A 21,317-nucleotide genomic window follows, 5' to 3' on the forward strand; every position below is an offset into this window, starting at 1 on the left:
TCACGATTTGTGTTTCAATATATGAAACATCAAATTTGTTTAATTTGGTATAAATATGCAATGTTTTATTTGATAAAACATTAAGTGTGTTTAAATATATAAGACTTATATTGGGCTTAATTTGGTTAAGGACAGAAGATACTTTTTTGCACGAACGTTTGAACTTAGCAAACAACGCTCTGTCGAGGCACTGTGTATTTTTTATCACATCAGGCATGATGTGGGGCCCTTGGTGACAAGAAGTTGTCAACAAAGTTCATGTGTCCATTTGCTCAGTCAGACTTTCTTTGGAGGCCATTTGTCTGACACTCCATTTTCCTCCTTCCATAAAACTGGCCGCCATTGAATAAGGGGAAAATTGTTCACTACTGTACAACGAAATATACAAAGTAAATAAATAAATAAGTTGCATAGTGACACCTCCAAGTTGGCGGAAGCTCAGATTAAAATTAAAACTTTTGTAGTACTATACTGGCTGTGGGCTATATGATGTAATAGGTTTGTCATCTAAGACATATGTGTCATCTGGGACATGTGTGCTGTCTGGAACAAGTGCTATGGGGGACATGTGTGTCAACTAGAACAAGTGTGCTATCTGGGACATGTGTGTCAACTAGAACAAGTGTGCTATCTGAGACATGTGTGTCCACTAGAACAAGTGTGCTATCTGGGACATGTGTACCATCTAGAACAAGTGTGCTGTCTGGGACGTGTGTCAACTAGAACAAGTGTGCTATCAGGGACATGTGTGTCAACTAGAACAAGTGTGCTATCTGGGACATGTGTGTCAACTAGAACAAGTGTGCTATCTGGGACACGTGTGTCAACTAGAACAAGTGTGCTATCTGGGACATGTGTATCATCTAGAACAAGTGTGCTATCTGGGACATGTGTACCACCTAGAACAAGTGTGCTATCAGGGACATGTGTGTCAACTAGAACAAGTGTGCTATCTGGGACATGTGTGTCAACTAGAACAAGTGTGCTATCTGGGACATTGTCATCTAGAACAAGTGTGCTATCTGGGACGTGTATCATCTAGAACAAGTGTGCTATCTGGGACACGTGTGCCATCTAGAACAAGTGTGCTGTCTGGGACATGTGTACCATCTAGAACAAGTGTGCTGTCTGGGACGTGTGTGCCATCTAGAACAAGTATGCCATCTGGAACATCTGCATACTTCTTTAACTGGAAACTTTGATAATAAATTCGGACTAGAATTCCCTTCAATCCAGTGTTTTTATTCTCAGGAATGTGTATTGTCGCAGAGAAATGAAACCTTGAATTAAATGTTTGTTTGAGTGCCAAAAGTAATATTTTGTGATATTTGTATCTATCTGGTAGGAACACATTTATCCAGAGAATCACACGTGCAGATGTAAATAATAGAGAAATTATTTGCCTTGCTGTCACACGAGGACCATCTGGCTCAAATAGAAGCTGCCTTGCACGAGGAATGGCAGCGATTTCCCTTCAGAGTATCAGGGGGCTGACAGGCGGTATGAGGAGAAGAGTTCAGGCTGTCATTTAGGCTAACGACGGATACACCCGATATTGACCTAAAACGCTTTAAGAGATACCAAATGACCAAATACCGCCATGCTGCATGTTACGTAAGATCCGCATTCCGTTATGGGAAATCATGAACAGTTAACTGGTCAGTTCAAATGAATGTAATGGTCAAGTTACCCTCTAAGTCAAGATTAAATGAATTCGCTTAAATTTCTATTTCTAAAATAGGTTGCTCTCACTTAAAGACTTCGTGAGAAAGCTGTTAATCGTAGCTCAATACGTTCAACGGCATCTCAAAAATATTTGGAATCACCGGCCTGAAATACACCGAAAATTCATCCGTTATATCCAAATTGAAATCCTTTTACGACATCATATATTTGACCATGCAATAGGGAGCGTGTAAAGTTTTAATGTCTTTGTCAGTGTTTGTGCATGTAACTGATATTTCTCTACATGCATGTCAAATATTCAGATGTACCCGTCCACTGGTGTTTGAGAAAATGGTTAAAGGTCTGACTTGAAATCCAATATGGCCTCCAAACTACGTGACCAAGAAAAACAAACTTTAAAAGCCATTAAGATAATACCCGCGAGTATTTGGTGGCTAGATTTCAAACAGCTGCGATTTGTAATTTTCTAGAGAAAATGACAAAAAGTAATGACCGAAAAAAAAAAAACCCGAAATATTCCGAGTAAGAACAAGAGATTTCCAGCTTCAGCTTGTGACCTGATTATTTACGGGTCTTTTGCCTTTTTCTGACAGCATTTGAATCGACTTTGTTAGTTTCCCCTGTCTGAAAGCTTGCTGGAAGAAAGGGCATAAAATAATAGAAATGATCACCGCCGACTGTAAGTATGTCCAACCACAGTTTCGAAGACTTTCCCAGGAGGAGTTTTCACAAATTTCTTTGACATTGTTTTTCAGTTCTTTGCATGTTAATGAAATCTGTCGCCTTTGTTTATATCAACTCCCAGCGTTACTAAAAGAGCTGTGAAAGTGACAGGCGTTAGTTCTTGTAGGCTTTTAACATTCACGCTGTACCTTGATTTGGCACAAAAAGACAGTTGTTGTGTTAATTCACAGATTGCGGATTTATTTTCGACTCGATGTCTTGCACGCATGAGTTGCCTTTTTGTGTAATCAGTATTCTTTATGGCTGTGAAACCCACTTCACCATTTGCGATAGCATCGTACCAGTAGCATCGTTCAAGAATTTTCAAGCATCTCGGACACACTCTCCATTTTAAAAGTGACCAAGAACTGGAGGAGTGCTGCAGTCTTCAGAACATCCAGCCTAACAACATTTGTCACGTGTTGGTTACTTGGTTACAATATACCTGTTTCCAAATTTAATTATAACTTATCTTGGTATTTTTATGTTTCACGTGCACACATATTGACAAATGAAAATGTTCCCGATCTAGCATTTACTTGTATTTTGTTGGTTTCAGATCCGGCCAAAGTTTACCACTCGTGTGACGTGTGTAATCAAAAATTCACATTCAAACGTAATCTGCGACGTCACATGCTCATGCACGATCCGATGATGTCATGGAAAGTTTTCAACTGTGACGTATGCGGGAAGGTTTTCACGCGCTCGGATAAATACAAGCAACACGTGAGGTCCAAACATGGACATCTACAAAACGCGATGCTTCAGTCGAAGAATGTGCAAGTGTCGGATTCTGGTGCTAAACAATCGGAACCGTTGTTTTAGAGCGCAGTTAAAGATGTCCTGACAGAATTTCCTCTTATGATAGACGCTACGAAAGCATGTGCGGCACACCTCCAAATAGGATCAACTCAAACACATGCGGCCATTGTTGAGATGGCCTCCATGTCATTTTAATACACGGCCATCTTTAATAGTTTCTCAAAAAGTACTGGCAGTTCACGTGAAGAGTGACGTCACATGATGTATCACTTCAACGTCTTTCTTTAGGCCCAGGACAAATTGTCCAATGAAGATGGAAGTTTTCCACTCTTTCCTGTAACCGTGTTGCATTACGAGACACTTGTACAAACTTTGGTGAATTCGTGGGCAAACAAAGTCTACCTGTTTAAGGATTAAGTTTTGCTTATTTAACATGGATTATAAAATCCGCTGTGACTTAGTAGTATAGTGCTAGTGCAGCACAGTGACCCATGAGCCCAGGAGCACCTCAACAATGCCGTCGCTGTGAGTTTTAGTCCAGCGCGTGCTGGCTTCCTCTCCCGTCATACGCGGATGGCTGTAGGTTTCCTCCAGACTCTTACCATAATGCTGGCATTGCCGTATAAGTGAAATATTCTTAAGTACGGCGTAAAACACCAATCAAATAAACAAATAAATAAATAAATAAATAAAATTGATAAGATGTAGGTCATTTATATTTACATGTATATCGTTATAGCAGGTCAGTTTTTGTGATTTATATTTCTCGTATATCTTGGGAAAAAACAAACAGAGCAAAAGCCATGGAAGCGATAGGTTACATTGAGCATATTAGAACACTTGTGGTTGGTGCATATCTTTTCGTCTATTGAACATTTAAAAGTGTGTATATTATGGTATGAATATATCTGAGTATATGTGAATGATATGCTGCATGATTATTAAAAACAGTGATTGATTTGGGGGGTGGGGTGGGGGGGTGGACATTTATACTCACAGTCTGTGATTTTAACTCATTTTGTTTTATCTGCCTGAACTGAACATATTAGAAAATAATTTCACGAAGGAAATTATTTCTTGCTTTATTGTGATGTGGTATGAAGTGTCTGACTGACTGAACAGTCACAACTGCGCATGCCACTTTCAAATTTGTATGCGATATCATTGAACAGCATGTTGTAACTGGGCGTGATGGTGACAGTGTATTTAATAGGCGATGAAGACGAGAGTACGTTTCTTTTTTTGATATAATAGTTCGAGAGTACGTTTTTCGGATGTAATAGTTCGAGAGTACGTTTTTTGGATGTAATAGTTCGAGAGTACATTTTTTGGATGTAATAGTTCGAGAGTACTTTTTTGGATGTAATAGTTCGAGAGTACGTTTTTTGGATGTAATAGTTCGAGAGTACGTTTTTTGGATATAATAGTTCGAGAGTACGTTTTTTTTTGATATAATAGTTCGAGAGTACGTTTTTTTTTTGGATATAATAGTTCGAGAGTACGTTTTTTGGATGTAATAGTTCGAGAGTACGTTTTTTGGATGTAATAGTTCGAGAGTACGTTTTCTGGATGTAATAGTTCGAGAGTACGTTTTTTGGATGTAATAGTACAGAAGTATGTTTAGAGCAGTATTCACATGAAGGATTTACGTTCCCGCCTAAAGTAATTTAGACCAAAGCTATGTAGCATATTGTTCATTCTTGCTCTGACGATGACGATTTGTTGGCAAACTAGTACTGCAGTAAGCCTCTACACTCAAAACAGTATGACACTTGGCATATTTAGGAAACATGCAAATTTTCCAACTATAGACAATGTGCAGTAACTTATAGATACACTATTCCCACAAACTCGGGATCAATATGGCGCCTTAGCCTCAGATCTCATCGCTGTTCTTTTGTAATACACTGGAAAAAAATCTGTTGGATTTAAAACAAAGTCTGTCGCCTGATGGATGATGATAGAATGTAATCTGTTATTATGAGGCAATGTTCTGTCACATTCAACAGAATATTCTGTTAGTCTAATCTTTATGTTGAAATAATAGAATATGTGTTATATTTAGCAGAATAATCTGCTGTAATAGCAGAACACATTCTACCATCTCTCAGACAATATTCTTTGTGTTAAATTTAAGATATTAGTTTTTGGGTGTATTACAAAAGGACAGGAGTCAGTCTGGTTTGGACCCGTGGCTAAGACGCCATACTGTTCCCAATATTCTGTTAGTCTAATCTTTATGTTGAAATAATAGAATATGTGTTATATTTAGCAAAATAATCAGCTGCAATAGCAGAACACATTCATACGAAAGGACAGGAGTCAGTCTGGTTTGGACCCGTGGCTAAGACGCCATGATGATCCTAATGTTCCTGTAATAATGTATCAATAGGTGTTCTTGCACTATGCGTAGAATGTTCGTATTCATGCTTCCAAAATATGCCACCTGTCACGCCCACGCCATTGCTCTGGTTTTGAACTTTATATTGTTGTATTTTATGTAATGCTTCACGTCTTAACTTACTACCCTCACGGGAGCCGTGATCTAGACGAGAGACACAAAAACCTTATTCGAGTTCCAGTCCAACTCTTGATTGTTAAGATGTGTCTGAATGTCATGTGATTTTGAAATTGGATAATGTTGTTGGCTCCTCAAAAGCTGTGATCGTTTTTCCTTCCACCCACTTTTCCAAGCACAGGCAAAAAAAAGGAGCTCATAAGTGTTGGAATGTGATAAAACACCACGCGACAACACGTCGTTCACCACAGGAATCAGTGGATTGTCGCCCGTGGGCCAAATTTGCAATCTAAGCCATTAAGTCAGAATGCTTGAAAAAGCATGCGTGGTAGAACTTATTTGGCGATGTTTGAATTTTGACAGCTTTTAAATGACGGCATCGATGGTGGTCAAATAACGAATTTCTTGAGCCACGTCTTCCATACTGGTCAGAAAGTAAATCTCAAAATGAAAATATAAAGCAAATTTTTTTAGGTTGGGATTGTTTTAAAGATGTTATTTCAACAACTGTTGAAATGCTTGTCTTTCACAAGAGATGTGTTAATCCCTTCACTGTTCTCTGGGCTTTGGTAAAAAGCGGAGCACAGTGCTCTAAGGGCGTCTTTATGGATGTTAAGGTGGCGCTCGCTGGACTGTTAAAGTGACGCTCGTGTGACTGTTAAGGTGGTGTTCGTACAACCGTTAAATTAGGACTTAAGTAGGCGCTCGTAGCTGTTAAGGTAGCGTTCGTATAACTGAGGGAAGTTAAGGTGGCGCTCGTAGCTGTGAAGGTCGTGCTCGTATCGGACCGTTAACTTCGCGCTCTAAGGACTGTTAAGTTGGCGTTCTTAGGGCCGTTAAGATGCCGTTCTTAGGGTTGTTAAGTTGCCGTTCTTAGGGCCGTTAAATTAGCGCTCATAGTACTGTAAAGGTGGCGCTCGTGGCTGTAAAAGTGGCGCTCGTAGTTGTTAATTTGGCGCTCGTAGGGCTGCTAAAGTAGCCTTCGTAAGAATGTTAAGATGGTGCTAGTAGGCTGTTGAGATGGCCCGCGTAGGATTGTGTATATCTGTACATCACATGTGGGAAAGTTCGTCAGTAACTTGCCAATCTTTTGTGGTTTGTTCCCTGTACTCCACCAGTAAAACTGACTGCCATCGCATAAGTCGAAATTCCTGAGTATGGCATTAACCAACATTAAATAAATAAATGCACCCAAACGTATCGATGTCATGCACAGGGAAGGGATGCGTGGACTGAAGTATATTGTCGAAGTCAGTGATTACTTGTTTACGGATTGGTCCTTATTAGAAACATCATTAGGGAGTTATTCGTTATTTATTTTTTTTCTGGGGTCCATGTTTAGACACTGTTCTGAAGAAATAAAATGACTTATACAACCAAAATCAGGTGTATGAGAGAACTATATATTACAGGATCGTATTTTTTTTAACCTTTTAAAACTTTTTGCGTCACGTTGTGTGTCAAAGCATGACGAAAGTTTCGTTAATTTATTATAAGGCGTATAGTAATGGACGCTCTGAATTTTTCTTCCTGCCGTGCTGGCTCTCTGTTGTATATCTAGTGGATGCTGCATGTTGTATAGACACGTGCATAAATTCATTTACTTGGTTGGTATCTTACGCCGCATGTTCAAGAATATTTACCTTATACGACGGAGGCCAGCATATAGACATGCGCATAGAACAAAAATAAATACGTGGTAGATATCAGTATATATATTGCAGTTACATGTACGAGAGGCTGCCAAGAATCGGCGAAAGAGATTTTGGGCGAGGCATCGAGATCGTTGTCGAATATCTATACAATGTTTCCATGTTTCACTAAAACGACGAAATTGCACAGGCATTAAAATGAAAGAAAAGGCAAGAATTTTTTTTTTTTTGAAATATACTATTATGTACCTAAAACTATACCTTTATTGCCTTTTTTCTTGACTGAATATAATGCAGTTAGACGGTGTGTTACTTGGTCCCATTTACATGTCAGTGACGTCACAATGGCCTTTTTATTCTAAATACCGCGTTAATGCTACGACAGCTCAGTTATGATAATGAATCGACTTTGAACAAGTAAACGCCATAAGCGATATAGCAATGTGCAAAACTCGACATCATTGGCAGCCAGCACTGTCATTGCAGTACAAAACTCACGTTAGAATTGAAGCATTTAACTAAATGTTGTTCAGTCAGATGGAAAAAAAAATGAAAATAGTTTTCAATGGACTTCCTGCTGCAGCTTATTTATTTTGGGTGTTTTCCTTTCACATTAACAGTTAGTGTGAATCTTCCGGCAAATGTGGATGCGCCCATGAATATCTCCTCATTGAATATCAGACATTTAATCACGCATCATATTTCTCTTTGTTTTTTGTTTTTGTTGTTGTTGTTTTTGTTGTTGTTGTTTTGTTTTTGTTGTTTTTTTTTTGGGGGGGGGGGGCGTGGCTCAATTGGTTAGCGCGCTAACACAGCGTAATGGCCCTGGAGCCTCGCACCAATGCGGTCACTGCGAGTTCAAGTCCAGCTCATGCTGGCTTCCTCTCCTACCGTATGTGGGGAGGTCTGCAAGAGACTTGCGGATGGTCGTGGGTTTCCCCTTGGGCTCTGCCCGGTTTCCTCCCACCATAATGCTGGCCGCCGTCGTATAAAGCCGCGTTTAGACTACAGCCGGGCCGGGCCCATTTTAGCAGGGTCGCGCTTGATCAGGGCCGAGCCCCCTTGACAAGTACCGTTTACATTACACGCCTCGCTGGCGGGCCAAATCCATTATCACAAACAGGAACGACAACTCAGGTTGAGTTGGGCTATTTATTTGTGGCACTCTTCAGACATTGGAGGTACAAACACTTTATTCAGCTGCGAAAATGGCGCTGCCAGTAGTTGTAAGGCAAAGATACAGACGGCCTTTTCGAAACTCATATACATCCACCTGTATGATGTTGTGGTTGTGACGAGCGCTCTCAAGTTGCGCCTGCACGTTTTCCTCGCCCCAAATAGCTAATAGCTGTTCTGTCTCCTCTTTTGTCCAAGTAGCGCCACGATTTGTTGACATATTTAAATTCTTATTGTTCGAAAAAAAGTGCGCCAATTGAAAAGCCGGAAGTGGAAGGTCAGAGGAAGTTGCCTTTAAGCATGCGCAGTTAAGTCCTCTGAGCGGGCCAGGCACGGTGACGCGTTTACACTACACGTTTGGCTAGCCGAGCCGAGCTTCAGCTGGGTCGAGCCTACCTCTCGTTGAGGGGTTCGGCCCGGTCAAATCTGGCACGGTGCCGAGTACGCTTAACCCGTTTAGACTACCCAATTTTTTGCCGGGCCGTGCCCCATCAGGGCCGAGCCCGGTTGAAAAGCGGTAGTGTAAACGGGGCTTAAGTGAAATATTCTTGAGTACGGCGTAAAACACCAATCAAATAAATAAATAAATCTCTTTTTTTCTCCACCACAGATTCTTCTGCCGGTTTAAAATACACCTGTGATATATGCGGCCAAATGTTCACCATGAAACATAACCTGAAGAGACACCAGAAGATGCATGATCCGGGTCGGGCACAACAGACATGTAACCTGTGCGGCGCCACCTTCTCAAGGGCAGACAACTACGCCAGTCACATGAAGAAAAAACACGCCGATTGATTGGTTCATTTAATTTGATTGGTGTCTCACAACGGACAAATAGATTTATCACTTATACATGTACGACGGCAGTAAAGTTTACCGGTGGATAAAAACAAAACCATAAAACCACCGCAGTTCTACATTAAAGTCATGGTTTACGGTTTACAGGAGCACGGCATGGCTGGAATATTACCGAGGTGGCTTTAAGTCATGATCATTCATTTATTCCTGATTTATTTATTTATTTGATTGGTGTTTTACACCGTACTCAAGAATATTTCACTTATACGACGGCGGCCAGCATTATGGTGGGAGGAAACCCACGACCATGCGCAGGTTGCTGGCAGACCTTCCCACTTACGACCGGACAGGAAGCCAGCATGAGCTGGACTTGAACTCACAGCGACCGCATTGGTGAGAGACTCCTGGGTCATTACGCTGTGCTAGCGCGCTAACCAACTGAGCCATTCCTGATTTAAATCTGTAGCTGGATTAGCTAGACCTGAATCTGCTTGCTCTGGTGGACCTGGAACTTTTGTTTACCATCACTTGCGACATTATTTCTTTCATATGAGGACGGTATTCTATTGAACGGTAACAGTTAAACGTTAAAGCTCCATTCTAAAAACAACACTAAGTTAGACTTATATTCTTATCTTATATTGCCTGACCTTAGCCTTGAAATTAATACTAATTTTCAATTTTGTCAAGAACGTACAGGAAAACTCTTAGAATTAAAATATAAAATATCAAAGATACAAGTTACGATTTAGGTCTGGGACAACTTCGTGATCCTGGGATGAGGGAAAGGGCCCCTTAAAATTGTCCACGAGAAATCCTTGAGGAAATAAAGATACGTGAAAGAATTCCAGTAGTGTCAGTAGTGTTGTTGAAAATGCACTAGATCTCGTGCCTATGGCGACAATGCTTTAATCACACGGCCAAGATCAAGGTAAAAAAAAACATTCAAATATGAAATAACCATCGGCAGAAAAACTGGCCAAAACGAAAGCTTTAAAACGAAGCAAGTGGCGCAGTTCAAATGAGAAAATGCTTCAACTAATTGGTCAGGTGTCCAAATATTTATTCATATCATTGGGTTACTACACCCTACTAAAGAAAACTGCACCTGTACGAGGGCGGGCACCTCGCTGGATCCATTGGTTCAAAGTGTTCCTCTCCAGACAATTGATGAATCAGATCCAAGCTTGGCCCTCGATTATCCGGCTGCCATGTGTCGCTCTCTGCGCTGGCTTTACACGACTGCCACCATCAGACAAGCTTGACTTTTGGAGTCTGCGCAACGCATGTTGGTTTCTTTAGGCGTATCCTCACCAGGGGTGTCATCGCGCGGAACTATTTAATCAGTATTCATCAAGAAAATGGTTTTATGTGTTGGTTAGAATCATTTTGTACATTCTCTAGATAAAGAGAATGCACGTCTATAAAGTATTTTTAGAAACAAAGATGGAGGCAGTGTCGGTGTTTTATGACATCACTTCCTGTTTCATCCCCGTCACCTCGGCTTTGTTCAAGATTTCTGTACAAAATTAGCCAATGGCGAAAGTGATGTAAAACGAACGTATGTTGCGGCGCATGAGCCTTTAAGAAGTATGAGTTGTGAGTGGTAAACCATTACCGACTGCTTCCTGGCCTTAAGGTTGGACAGTTGGGAAACCGCGGATCAAAACGTCATATAACTGAAAAATTGTTAACTTCAAGCATACATGCATATTAACCAGTACGGGTGTTTCCTGAGAACATGGACCCTGGAGTTGTCAGAACACAACACGACTGGGCACACACTCTGGGTGTTTCCTGAGAACATAGGCCCTGGAGTTGTCAGCACACACCACAAATGGGCACATACTCTGGGTGTTTCCTGAGAACTTGGACCCTGGAGTTGTCAGCACACACCACGACTGGGCACACACTCTGGGTGTTTCCTGAGAACATAGGCCCTGGAGTTGTCAGCACACACCACAAATGGGAACACACTCTGGGTGTTTCCTGAGAACATGGACCCTGGAGTTGTAAGCACACACCACGACTGGGCACACACTCTGGGTGTTTCCTGAGAACATGGACCCTGGAGTTGTCAGCACACACCACGACTGGGCACACACTCCTGGTGTTTCCGAGAACACGGACCCTGGAGTTGTCAGAACACAACACGACTGGGCACACACTCTGGGTGTTTCCTGAGAACATGAACCCTGGAGTTGTCAGCACACACCACTACTGGGCACACGTTCTGGGTGTTTTCTGAGTACATGGACCTTGTAGTTATCTGCTCGTGAGTACCTGGAGCTGCACCACTGACATTGTATGAACTTATTGGCGGATTCTGGGTCGTGCACACTTTTCTCGTGTCTTCTGAGGTTTCTTTTCATTGTAAACTCTTGCCCACATATTGTACACATGTATAGCTTCCCGGTTTCAATCCCAGCATCTAAAAAGCAACAAAAAAGCAATATAACACAATTGGACAGAATTGTATGTAAATTCAAAATGGATTTAAAGCCAAATTCATCAATTATATGGATGGGTTTTAAAGTGCTGCTCAAGTGAATTTAGATGTCATTGAAAAAAATAGTGAGGGTATATGTTTTTCAACGTGAATAGGTCTAAAATTGACATAGTTTTCATTTTGATTATTTTAAACTGTTTTCTATCAGTTTCTGGCTTCACCCTAATAGCCTTTTGCCCTCCGTAATTTCCGCTGGCACTCGTTAATGGCGTAGCATGTAGACATCCGCCGTTGTTGGCTCATTGTAAAAAGAGCAGACAAGGAAAATATGTGCCGAAAACATAACGGTGTGAACTTATGTTTCAAAGTTAAAACCAATAGTTCGGAAATGTGTTACCCACGACTGTTGTACATCATACACAAGGTCAAGACATCAGGTTGAAAAGGCGATGTCATGAACAGATTTTCCACAAGCCAAGCTAGCCTCTCTGGACGGCACATAACCCAAATATATAATACGAATGATCTTAAGCATGGCCGGAAAGAGTGACGGAAAGAGTTATGCAACGGTAAACCTATACATCACCCTATATGGTCTCAAACACCATAGAAACTATCTTATTGATATATAATTCTTACTAATCATTTCAACTCCTTTGAAAAAGAAATGTACGCTGACGAAATCTAAGTATATGAAACGGTATAGCTTTCTTTTTCAAGTGACAATCTGTCGAAAGCAATATAAGAGTCCGTCTCGTTTTTACATCGCACTTTTATAAATTTTATACTTAAAATAAAATACATAAAATAAAATGACGATGAAATGACGATGTGTCGAAGGGTCATTTTCTTTTTCCTACGGCCTCTTCGTGTGACGAATGCCAAGTCGACCTCGGGCTTTTAAGTGCCTTATCTTACCAAATATTGAACAAATAACGTCGGGACAAAGAGTATATGTACGTTACATTAAGGTCTTCTTGTGGTTAAAGATATAGACTGCAGACCATGTAAAGCGCTGAAGGCCTTTATTTGAGCCCAAGTGGAAGTCATATACGGGCCGTCATTCGGTAGATGAATTGAGTTGTCATGGGCGCATACATTTTCAATCGGTCTGAAGTAACTCAGAGTTGAGAATCACATTTCTGAAAATGTTTTCGTGAAAGAAAATCCTTCACTATGAAGGAATATTACAGGTTTTATGGCCTTTTATGTTCAGTAAGTTATGCCGTGCCAAATTTCACAGGTATCACTAGTATATGCTCCATTTTGCCGTGTTAGAGCTGTAAAAGAGATACATAGTCTATAGATTCCATGTCACGCTCTGCAAGTTATTTCACCTATGTTCGGCCCTAGTACAAAATGCCCTTTAAGGACTTTATACGCTACCGAAACAGCTCATAATCGTTTAGTTTCTATATTCCTAGTATGGACATATGTAGTTACTTTCGCTTTAGTCAGTTTGACATATATGACATTTTCACTGAAGTAGCACTTTAAATTCTTTGCGACAGGCTTACCACACAATGTCAGGTAGAGGTGTGCTTAAGGCTCAGTGTGAGGTCACCACGGAATTGCTTGGTATATAAATTACTCAACCCAATAGATCTGGGATCTGTATAATACTTCCCAGCTTAACTTTCAGCAAAAAACATATATGTACTCTTCCATCCATTAACCTAGAATTAGGTCTTTTCGACTATGTTCAACTTGCCAAAAGCTGTGTGCCAGAAAGACGAAAAACCATAATCCATCAGTGATTCTGACTTAGTGTCACCTGGTTATTCATAATTTTGCAGTGATGTCATATCTGCTCTGAGCCAATCATAAATACACTCTTTGGTCACGTGACTAGAGTACAAATTTGTAAAGCGAACTTAACAAAGGTGAGATAGGCACTGGAAACGCTTTTTTAAGGTTTCTAAGGTTAGCCAAGGAAAATTCTTTCTGGAAAAGTAATCGTGATATATCTAGTCTTCATATATGAACATTCAAATCGCTGTACTACTTTAAATTTTAAGAATTGGGAAAAAATCAGCATTTCACTCATTTAGCGTCATATTATTTATCACCTCCTGCTCCTTGCGAGGAACCCGGATGCTCAAAGCTATGAACTGGTAAATAGTAAATATTCAAAATCACTCTATGATCTGTTTCCGTCGCCTCCAGTTTTCACACTTTGAGGGCCGCTCAGGCGACAGAAGCGAGTTAAAGATCTGAATGTAACCATTCCGAGCAGATAATGTGAAAACCCAGTTGTGAATATAGCCAACCGATCTCAGAACTACCTTCCCAGCTACTGGTAAGCACAGGAAGGTCCAGAAGACCTTGGTGGCTGTTCACTCACACGTTTCGCGAGGTAGACACCAATATTTATTGACCATGGCATCTGGGGCTGATTTACAGTGTTAAACATTAACATTGTTCTGAGGTTCTGATGCCATACGTGAAAAGATGTACTACTAAAGAAATTACATGAACAGTAAAACAAAATAAATTGACAAAAGGCCGTATTCCCCCAGTTACGCGTTTGCCAACTACTGCACTGTTGTCGCTGCTCTTTCTTACTCTCTCTGTCTTTCATATCCATGGACCTTCATGCACGACCACGTAAATCACCCAAATATCTATAATTCCCTGTCCAATTAAAGTTGGGTTGAACCAGCACCTCGCGAGTGATTGAGACAACAACTGTGCCGCCATAAAGCACACAGATGTATTAATTGACGAGAGGTAATGGACACTCGACATTTCAACACACATATATCTACAATAGCGTTTAAAAACTTATCTTGAATGAAATATATACAGATAGACAAGAATTATTAAAAACACTATTGCATATATCAAATATCATTCATGGGGATTCGTCCTGCAGTATTTCAGGAAGTGCGGCCAAGTTATACCCATACACCTGACAGCTTCAATATAGAATACATATATAATACAAATACTGACAGTGTTTTTCAAGGCAGTATAATCCCTCGGGTCCAAACTCTATGGATTCACCACGGCTCTCTTGTTATACTATCTTATCGGTTTGCTCACAAAACCTCCCACAAATGCAGGAATGAACCAGAGAGATTGGGACAGAATTATACTTCCAAACTTTCCCTTTGATTTATTTATTTGTCTGATTGATGTTTTACGCCGTACTCAAGAATAGTTTACTTATACGACGGCAGGCTGCACTATGGTTGGGGGGTGGGGGCAGTTTCCCTATGTCTGTCACAGTCGCTTTTACGTTGTCAAATTCTAAGGCACTTGTGGAAGGTAATAGGTTTTGCCATACAATAACCTGGTTTTCTCCACTCATCATACATTGATCGCCATGTGTCAGTAAAATGTAAACTTCAGTAGGCCTACATCAAGCAAAAACAAACATATGCAAGGTTTTTTTTTCCTTTGGCACGAGAACAAGGACAAAATAAGTTTTAAAGAACTTTGAGTTTATTTTTATTATCAACAAACGTCATAATAATACTTGCACCAGTAATATCATCATGCCCGGGTATGTAATGGATGAAAACGGTTTCAACCCGCGCAACTGATGAACCGAAAGGTACACAAATACGACAAATACACACAGTTAAATATTTCTGTTTCTTAAAACGTTATCTATTTGATATGTGTAGGCCAATTAAAGATTATAAAATCATATACACATAATTTGAGCAATCATGTCCTTTCAATTGTTTCATATAAACTTTCATTGCAATTTCAGCACTATACATCAAGAACACTTGAACAATAATGTAATACATTTGTCTGTCCCGATTAAAACGAATTAAAACAAACATAACTGATTAAAAAAAACGTGTTTAACATTCACCTTAATTCCACAACGTTTACATGAACAAAGCGTTTGGCCATGATAAAACTGACAATTTATGTAGATTTGACATACGGGACAGTCATAAAAATTACACGAAATTCGATACTTTTTTCGATGAATAACACTTTTATACACGATAAATGTTTCCAAACACTTAAGAAAGCGTGTACTGTTTGATTTATTATAACAGAACTAATGCCAATGATAAACATAGCTGAAAAGTGCGAAGGTACAAACCTACTTTGTCATAATAATTATCACCATGAACACATTAGACGCTTTCTTTCTAATGATGTTTCGATAGACTACCCTCCATATACAACACAAAATATATGCAGACATCTGTGTGAGCAAACCAAGATTTGTTCTTCAAACGGTCAAAACAGATACAATCGCAACCGGCAATAATGACGGGGTTGGCATGGAAACATACGCATTACTTAACTGTAGATAAATGCCCACATTTGGGCAGATACTTCCATCAACACTAAGGGCATTCAGACAGGAAGTCACGTCACAAAAAAAAATAAAAATCCCGATCTCGTCTTCTGTATCTATTTATAATTCATACCTACAGGTTTCTGTTAATCCAATGAATGTACAACATTACTCCAACGGGCACTGAAGTATTTTGACTAATGAATGTTGATTATATCTAACCGTGAGAGGTCCTACAAGACCAATAGTGATGATACCGGACCTTAAGATGACCACGTGGGTCAATTTTTTTCCAATAGTGACTGGGGTGCAAAGTGAGCGAAGAAACCGGCGCAGGCGCCAGGACAGTTTAACAGTGTAATGCAACCATGTAATCATGTAGCTGTAATCATCTAGCCGTCATCTAATTCAACTTCAAAGAATAAACTTATAAAATGTTTCTTGTTCTCAATTCAGGGATTTTAATCGAATGAAACATTTCTGCTGCCTGATTATAGGTCTATACAATATCTCACAAATTCATAAAATTCTTGAGCCAAATGAAATGATTCTGATCCGCCGAAGGCAATTCCTTTTAGAGTGTCACGGGAATAGTCTCTATAATTCAAACTCCTTTGTGTTTCGATGCCATATGAGCCTTATACTTGTCAATCCGAGAGAAAACTTTCCCACAAGCCTGACACTCAAACACTTTGGATGACGTCCTAGGCTCGTGCATGCGCTGATGACGTCTAAGATTTTGCTTCAGCGTAAACGTTCGACCACATACGTCACAGCGGTGAGGCACCAAAGGGGGATAATCACCATCTGCAAAACACAACAAGGGCACCAGTTCTAAAATGTGGTCAATGAACCGTTTTTAAGCCAGTCACAAAGTAAAAAAAAAACAACATCGTATTCCACATATAAAGGATCGCCTCGTAACAGTACATATAAAACGACGAACTTGTGCGGCCTGCAGAATGAAGGATTGTGGCTTACCGCCACTTCGGCAAAACGGTAGGCCGTATAAGGCGTGGTGATGAATCATTTGTATACGGTTGTTAGTAAAATTACTGATTCACTTTGGGCTTCAAGCAGTGAATTTTCAACCTGAAACGACACACCGTTGCTAAATCTCGCTCTATTGTGACAAGAATTTCTGAACTTCAACATACATTTTCGCCAGTCATGAATGAGTGAATGATAGACAATGCCCTCAGTCTTGATGATCATAATATAATCTAGAGTCTTAATAAGTGAAGCATGCAGTTGTTCAAACACGTTGTTGACATGAAACAAAAAAAAACATCACAAAGGGAGAGCGACTTCATATTTTAGCTAGATACGACTCGTTCTCCACGGATGCAAGACAAGGTCAAGGTCATCATACATGTGCGACCGTCATGGCAGGGTAAACAGCAAACAACGTCACTAGACTTCGTGTTAATGATCTAAATATACACAAATACACTATAATGCATGTAAAACCGGTCATTGCTGACGGGGAACAAATATCTCCAACACTAAGTGGACACGAAATACACTCTCTTATGTTAATGAAGGGAATTACCAAAAGGAAAACAAAACTTCCTCAAATAGGGATGCGATCCTTCTCTTAATTGATAATTGTTTGGATTGTATATTTCATCAGAAAATTTCTCCTGACTTTCGAGATGCAATGTACATATGCAATGTAAACCAAACATTCAAATGTATGTGCAACAGCATTATGACATCACAGTGTGAAACTGAGACACTCTTTTTTATTCATTTATGTGAGTGAAATTTCACACCGAACATAATCTTTTCACGTAAATCACCTAAAATTCACCAAAAAGTGCAATAAATGTAATTGATAAAATATTACTTTTGGCGCCATTCAGCAGGAAATCATTCCACTTTCTAAACAAACCTAAACCATCGTTCCAAGATCAACACTCTCAAAATCAGGAAAAAGAGCAACTCGTGTCATGAAAGAAATTTTGGGTCATTTATAATGAGGATCAGACGGTTGCCCAGAAAACAAAAATGAGATCCATGAAATAAAGAAAACTGACATGGCGTGCAATTTGTCTTTATATAGTACAGATAAACATTTTTGTAACCACTTTTTAAGTACAAAAGCGGATAACTAAGCCATAAATGCATAATCGCCCAGAAAATAATCTTTAAAAAAAATGCTATTTTCCATTGTCCACCACAAGTGGTCAACGATTTGACAAGTATAAATGCAGAACCGTTAATCATGACCTTACGCCATTACGCCGTGGCAACACAAAAACAAAGAACCAAAATATTATCGTTCATACACACAAGTGTATTTATTTATTTGATTGGTGTTTTACGCCATATTTCACTGATACGACGGCGGCCAGCATTATGGCGGGAGGACACCGGACAGAGCTCGGGGGAAGCCCACGGTCATGCGCCAGGAAGTCAGCATGGACAAGCGTATATAATGCCCACTACGAATGCCACATTAACATTATTTTTAAGAAGTTATTTTAAATAACGTCCAAAGCCAATCCACGTATATTTCCAAACGGTTTATGTTTGGGTTGTTCACATGTTACGTCATCACACAAACCATATACAAAGGTGTAGTCTAAAACATGGGAAGCGAACGCATTTTTGGTCAGTGCACGATACATGTTCACATTAGTATTCTATTCATTCACTCCTGAACAACGAGTGTCATAGCATCTAGAAAGGTTCAAATATCTATTACCCCCATCATAACCTAGTCCTCAGATACCTCCAATAGCCAGATCCAAGATACATCAGCACCAAATATGCAAATGCAAACTATATCCTACCCGTGGATTGCTCAAATACATTCGGTAAGAGCCTAACGCTATTTGTGTCGAGGCTTACCATTGGTTGAGCCCGTCTTGGGCGTGTACCTTGAGCATGTGTGCCTTGTAAGTGTCGGATCGGCTGAAGGTTTTGTCACACGTGTGGCATTTGATGACACGTGGTGAGGAGTCCGGCTCGTGCATTCTCCGGTGACGGGAGAGATTGTTTCTCAGTGTGAATGATCGGCCGCAAATCGGGCAAGAGTGTTTTTGGCTTTGATCTGAAATGGCGAATGGAAGACAAGATATAAGGACGAGATCGAGGATGTATGATCGGACGCACAGGGACAATTTTGCTACGTTTTATATTTTCGGGTGCTTCTCAGAGACTTCGGGAAGTAAAATGGGCCGTATTAAAAGACATTTAAGCTGAAACCATACACCAGTAAGGACGAGAATTTATGACATTTAGGGTTGCGGTTCATGCAATGCGACAAACCCATTCTCCAAGAGAATTTCCTTCCAATGATAGTTCGCCACGGTATGGCAAATATAGTGCCGAAGTCGAGTTAATCAGTATAATCATTAATTCATTCACAACGATATAGGACTGAAAAGTGATATTAACACGGGTCTATGGTCTATACCTTGTAAATCTCTCTCTAATGCCTGATTTCAGTCCGACGTATTTTATTTTCACATGTTCTAAATTAGGTATTAGGATCAGCCAATTTGTCATTTCAGAATGTTTCCTTTCTTTTCATTATTGCAACGAGTAAAGTGCCTTTCAATTACATCGGGTTTCAAAGTAACGTGCGTCAACGCCTACCCACATCCAAAGCCATAATTTTTGTCTTCTCCATAATACAAATTATATAATGGTTATCAAAACATGTAAGTCAAAGAAGTAATGCCACAGTGCTCAAAGTATTAGCCCATAACGACCACGAGCCAACAGATGAAGTATGGCTGCTTTTTTTTTATTTATTTATTTATTTTTTTTTTTTGGCAGTTTAAGAATTCACTTGCAGACTATTGTATTTCACTTTTAAGTTCATCGTTTTGAAGTGAGACATTTTGCCTCTTTCTGATTGATTCATCCACCTTATAGGGATGAGTGCTTGTGGTTTAACGTCGTACTTAACAATTTTTTCAGTCATATGACAACGAAAAAATCCTAAGACAGAGCCCGAGCCCATCCCGAGCCCGATACGGGTCAACCAGTCTTTGCACTATCCCCTTCATGCTGAATGCCAAGCGAGGAAGTAACAACTTCCTCTTTTAAGGTCTTAGGTGTGACTCGACCCAGGATTGACCCTGGATCTACCGCTCCCGAGGCGGACTGCATCTTATGGGGAAAGGAAATCTGATTCATTTCTTAGCAGAAAAAAGTGCTGATATGAGAAGTATACTTTTAAGGCCTTCTGAAAGTGCATTTTTATATACCAAACATTAGGAGAAATACACTACATAAATTTATACTAATGGTGTTTAAAAATGTTTAATTTTACTACCGGTGTCAGTTTCATGAGTGGGAAATTGGAGTGCACCGGTAAACCACCAACCCTGTGACACACTGATCTCCAACGAAATGTATTTCGTTTTGGCATCTAGGTAGGGAGCTGGAGGGGTATATAGAGAATTCCCTGCACCAAGCCGGGAATTACCGCGTGCCCTAGTGGTTTGGAGAAAAACGCGTTATGCACCCCCCCCCCCTCCCCCCAACTAGATTCAAGACTATCTCAGTTTGCTAGGGCACAGGAGCCTCTTATTGTTGCAACTGCTTTAGTTCAAGTCCACCGGCTTCCTCCTCGGTCGTACGTGGAAAGGTCTTCCATCAACCTGCGTCCAGCATTGTGGCGGGAGGGAAAGGGGCTGGCACCGGGAGACAGCCACAATCGCCCGTAGATTGTTGACAGATCTTCTCCCGTACGACTACGGAGAAAGTCAGCACGAACTTGGACATGAAATCACAGCGACCGCATTTGTAAAAGTCTCCTGAGAGCTATTTCTCAAAGCGACCCCTTTGACAAACAGCTCCCTGAGTCACAAAGCTTACATGTAACAATCCACTAACGTACCTGTACAACGTGACTGTCACAGGTTGTCCCATAATTCCCGTGATCTGATCAATCAGCACTATAAATGCTTCAAATATGAAAAGAGTACAGCAGAGAGAGTAAAACCAGAGCAGTGACGACAGTGTTCGCAATAGATCACAAGTATTAGTATCGGTGAAATCTGACTACTTGTCAATTTACCTCAGTTAGGGTTTTATTTCAACTGTTACTGTGTATGATGATACAACATTCAGTGATATTAGCTGCAAATGATAAGACATAGTTTAGAATATGATCACATACAATTTACATATTTTATACTCTACCTAAGCCTAAAACAGGTAAACAATACAGTCTGGACGCAATCGTCAAGTCTTTCAGCGACAACACATCATAAAAATATAGCTCGTAAAAATCTACACAAAACCCTTAATAAATTTATC

General features: G+C 40.1%; 1 protein-coding gene across 1 annotated transcript in view; it reads left to right on the forward strand.

Moving 5' to 3' along the window:
• Positions 1–10,144, forward strand: part of LOC135464124 (uncharacterized) — a 32,220-nt gene extending 22,076 nt beyond the window's left edge. The window contains exon 4 of the mRNA XM_064741618.1: positions 9,128–10,144. Within this exon, the coding sequence (XP_064597688.1) occupies positions 9,128–9,315 (188 nt within the window). The 3' untranslated portion in view covers positions 9,316–10,144. The remainder of the gene's footprint in view (positions 1–9,127) is intronic.
• The last annotated feature ends 11,173 nt before the right edge of the window (positions 10,145–21,317 follow it).

Source organism: Liolophura sinensis, chromosome 3 (assembly GCF_032854445.1).
Source record: "Liolophura sinensis isolate JHLJ2023 chromosome 3, CUHK_Ljap_v2, whole genome shotgun sequence".
NCBI lineage: Eukaryota > Metazoa > Mollusca > Polyplacophora > Chitonida > Chitonidae > Liolophura > Liolophura sinensis.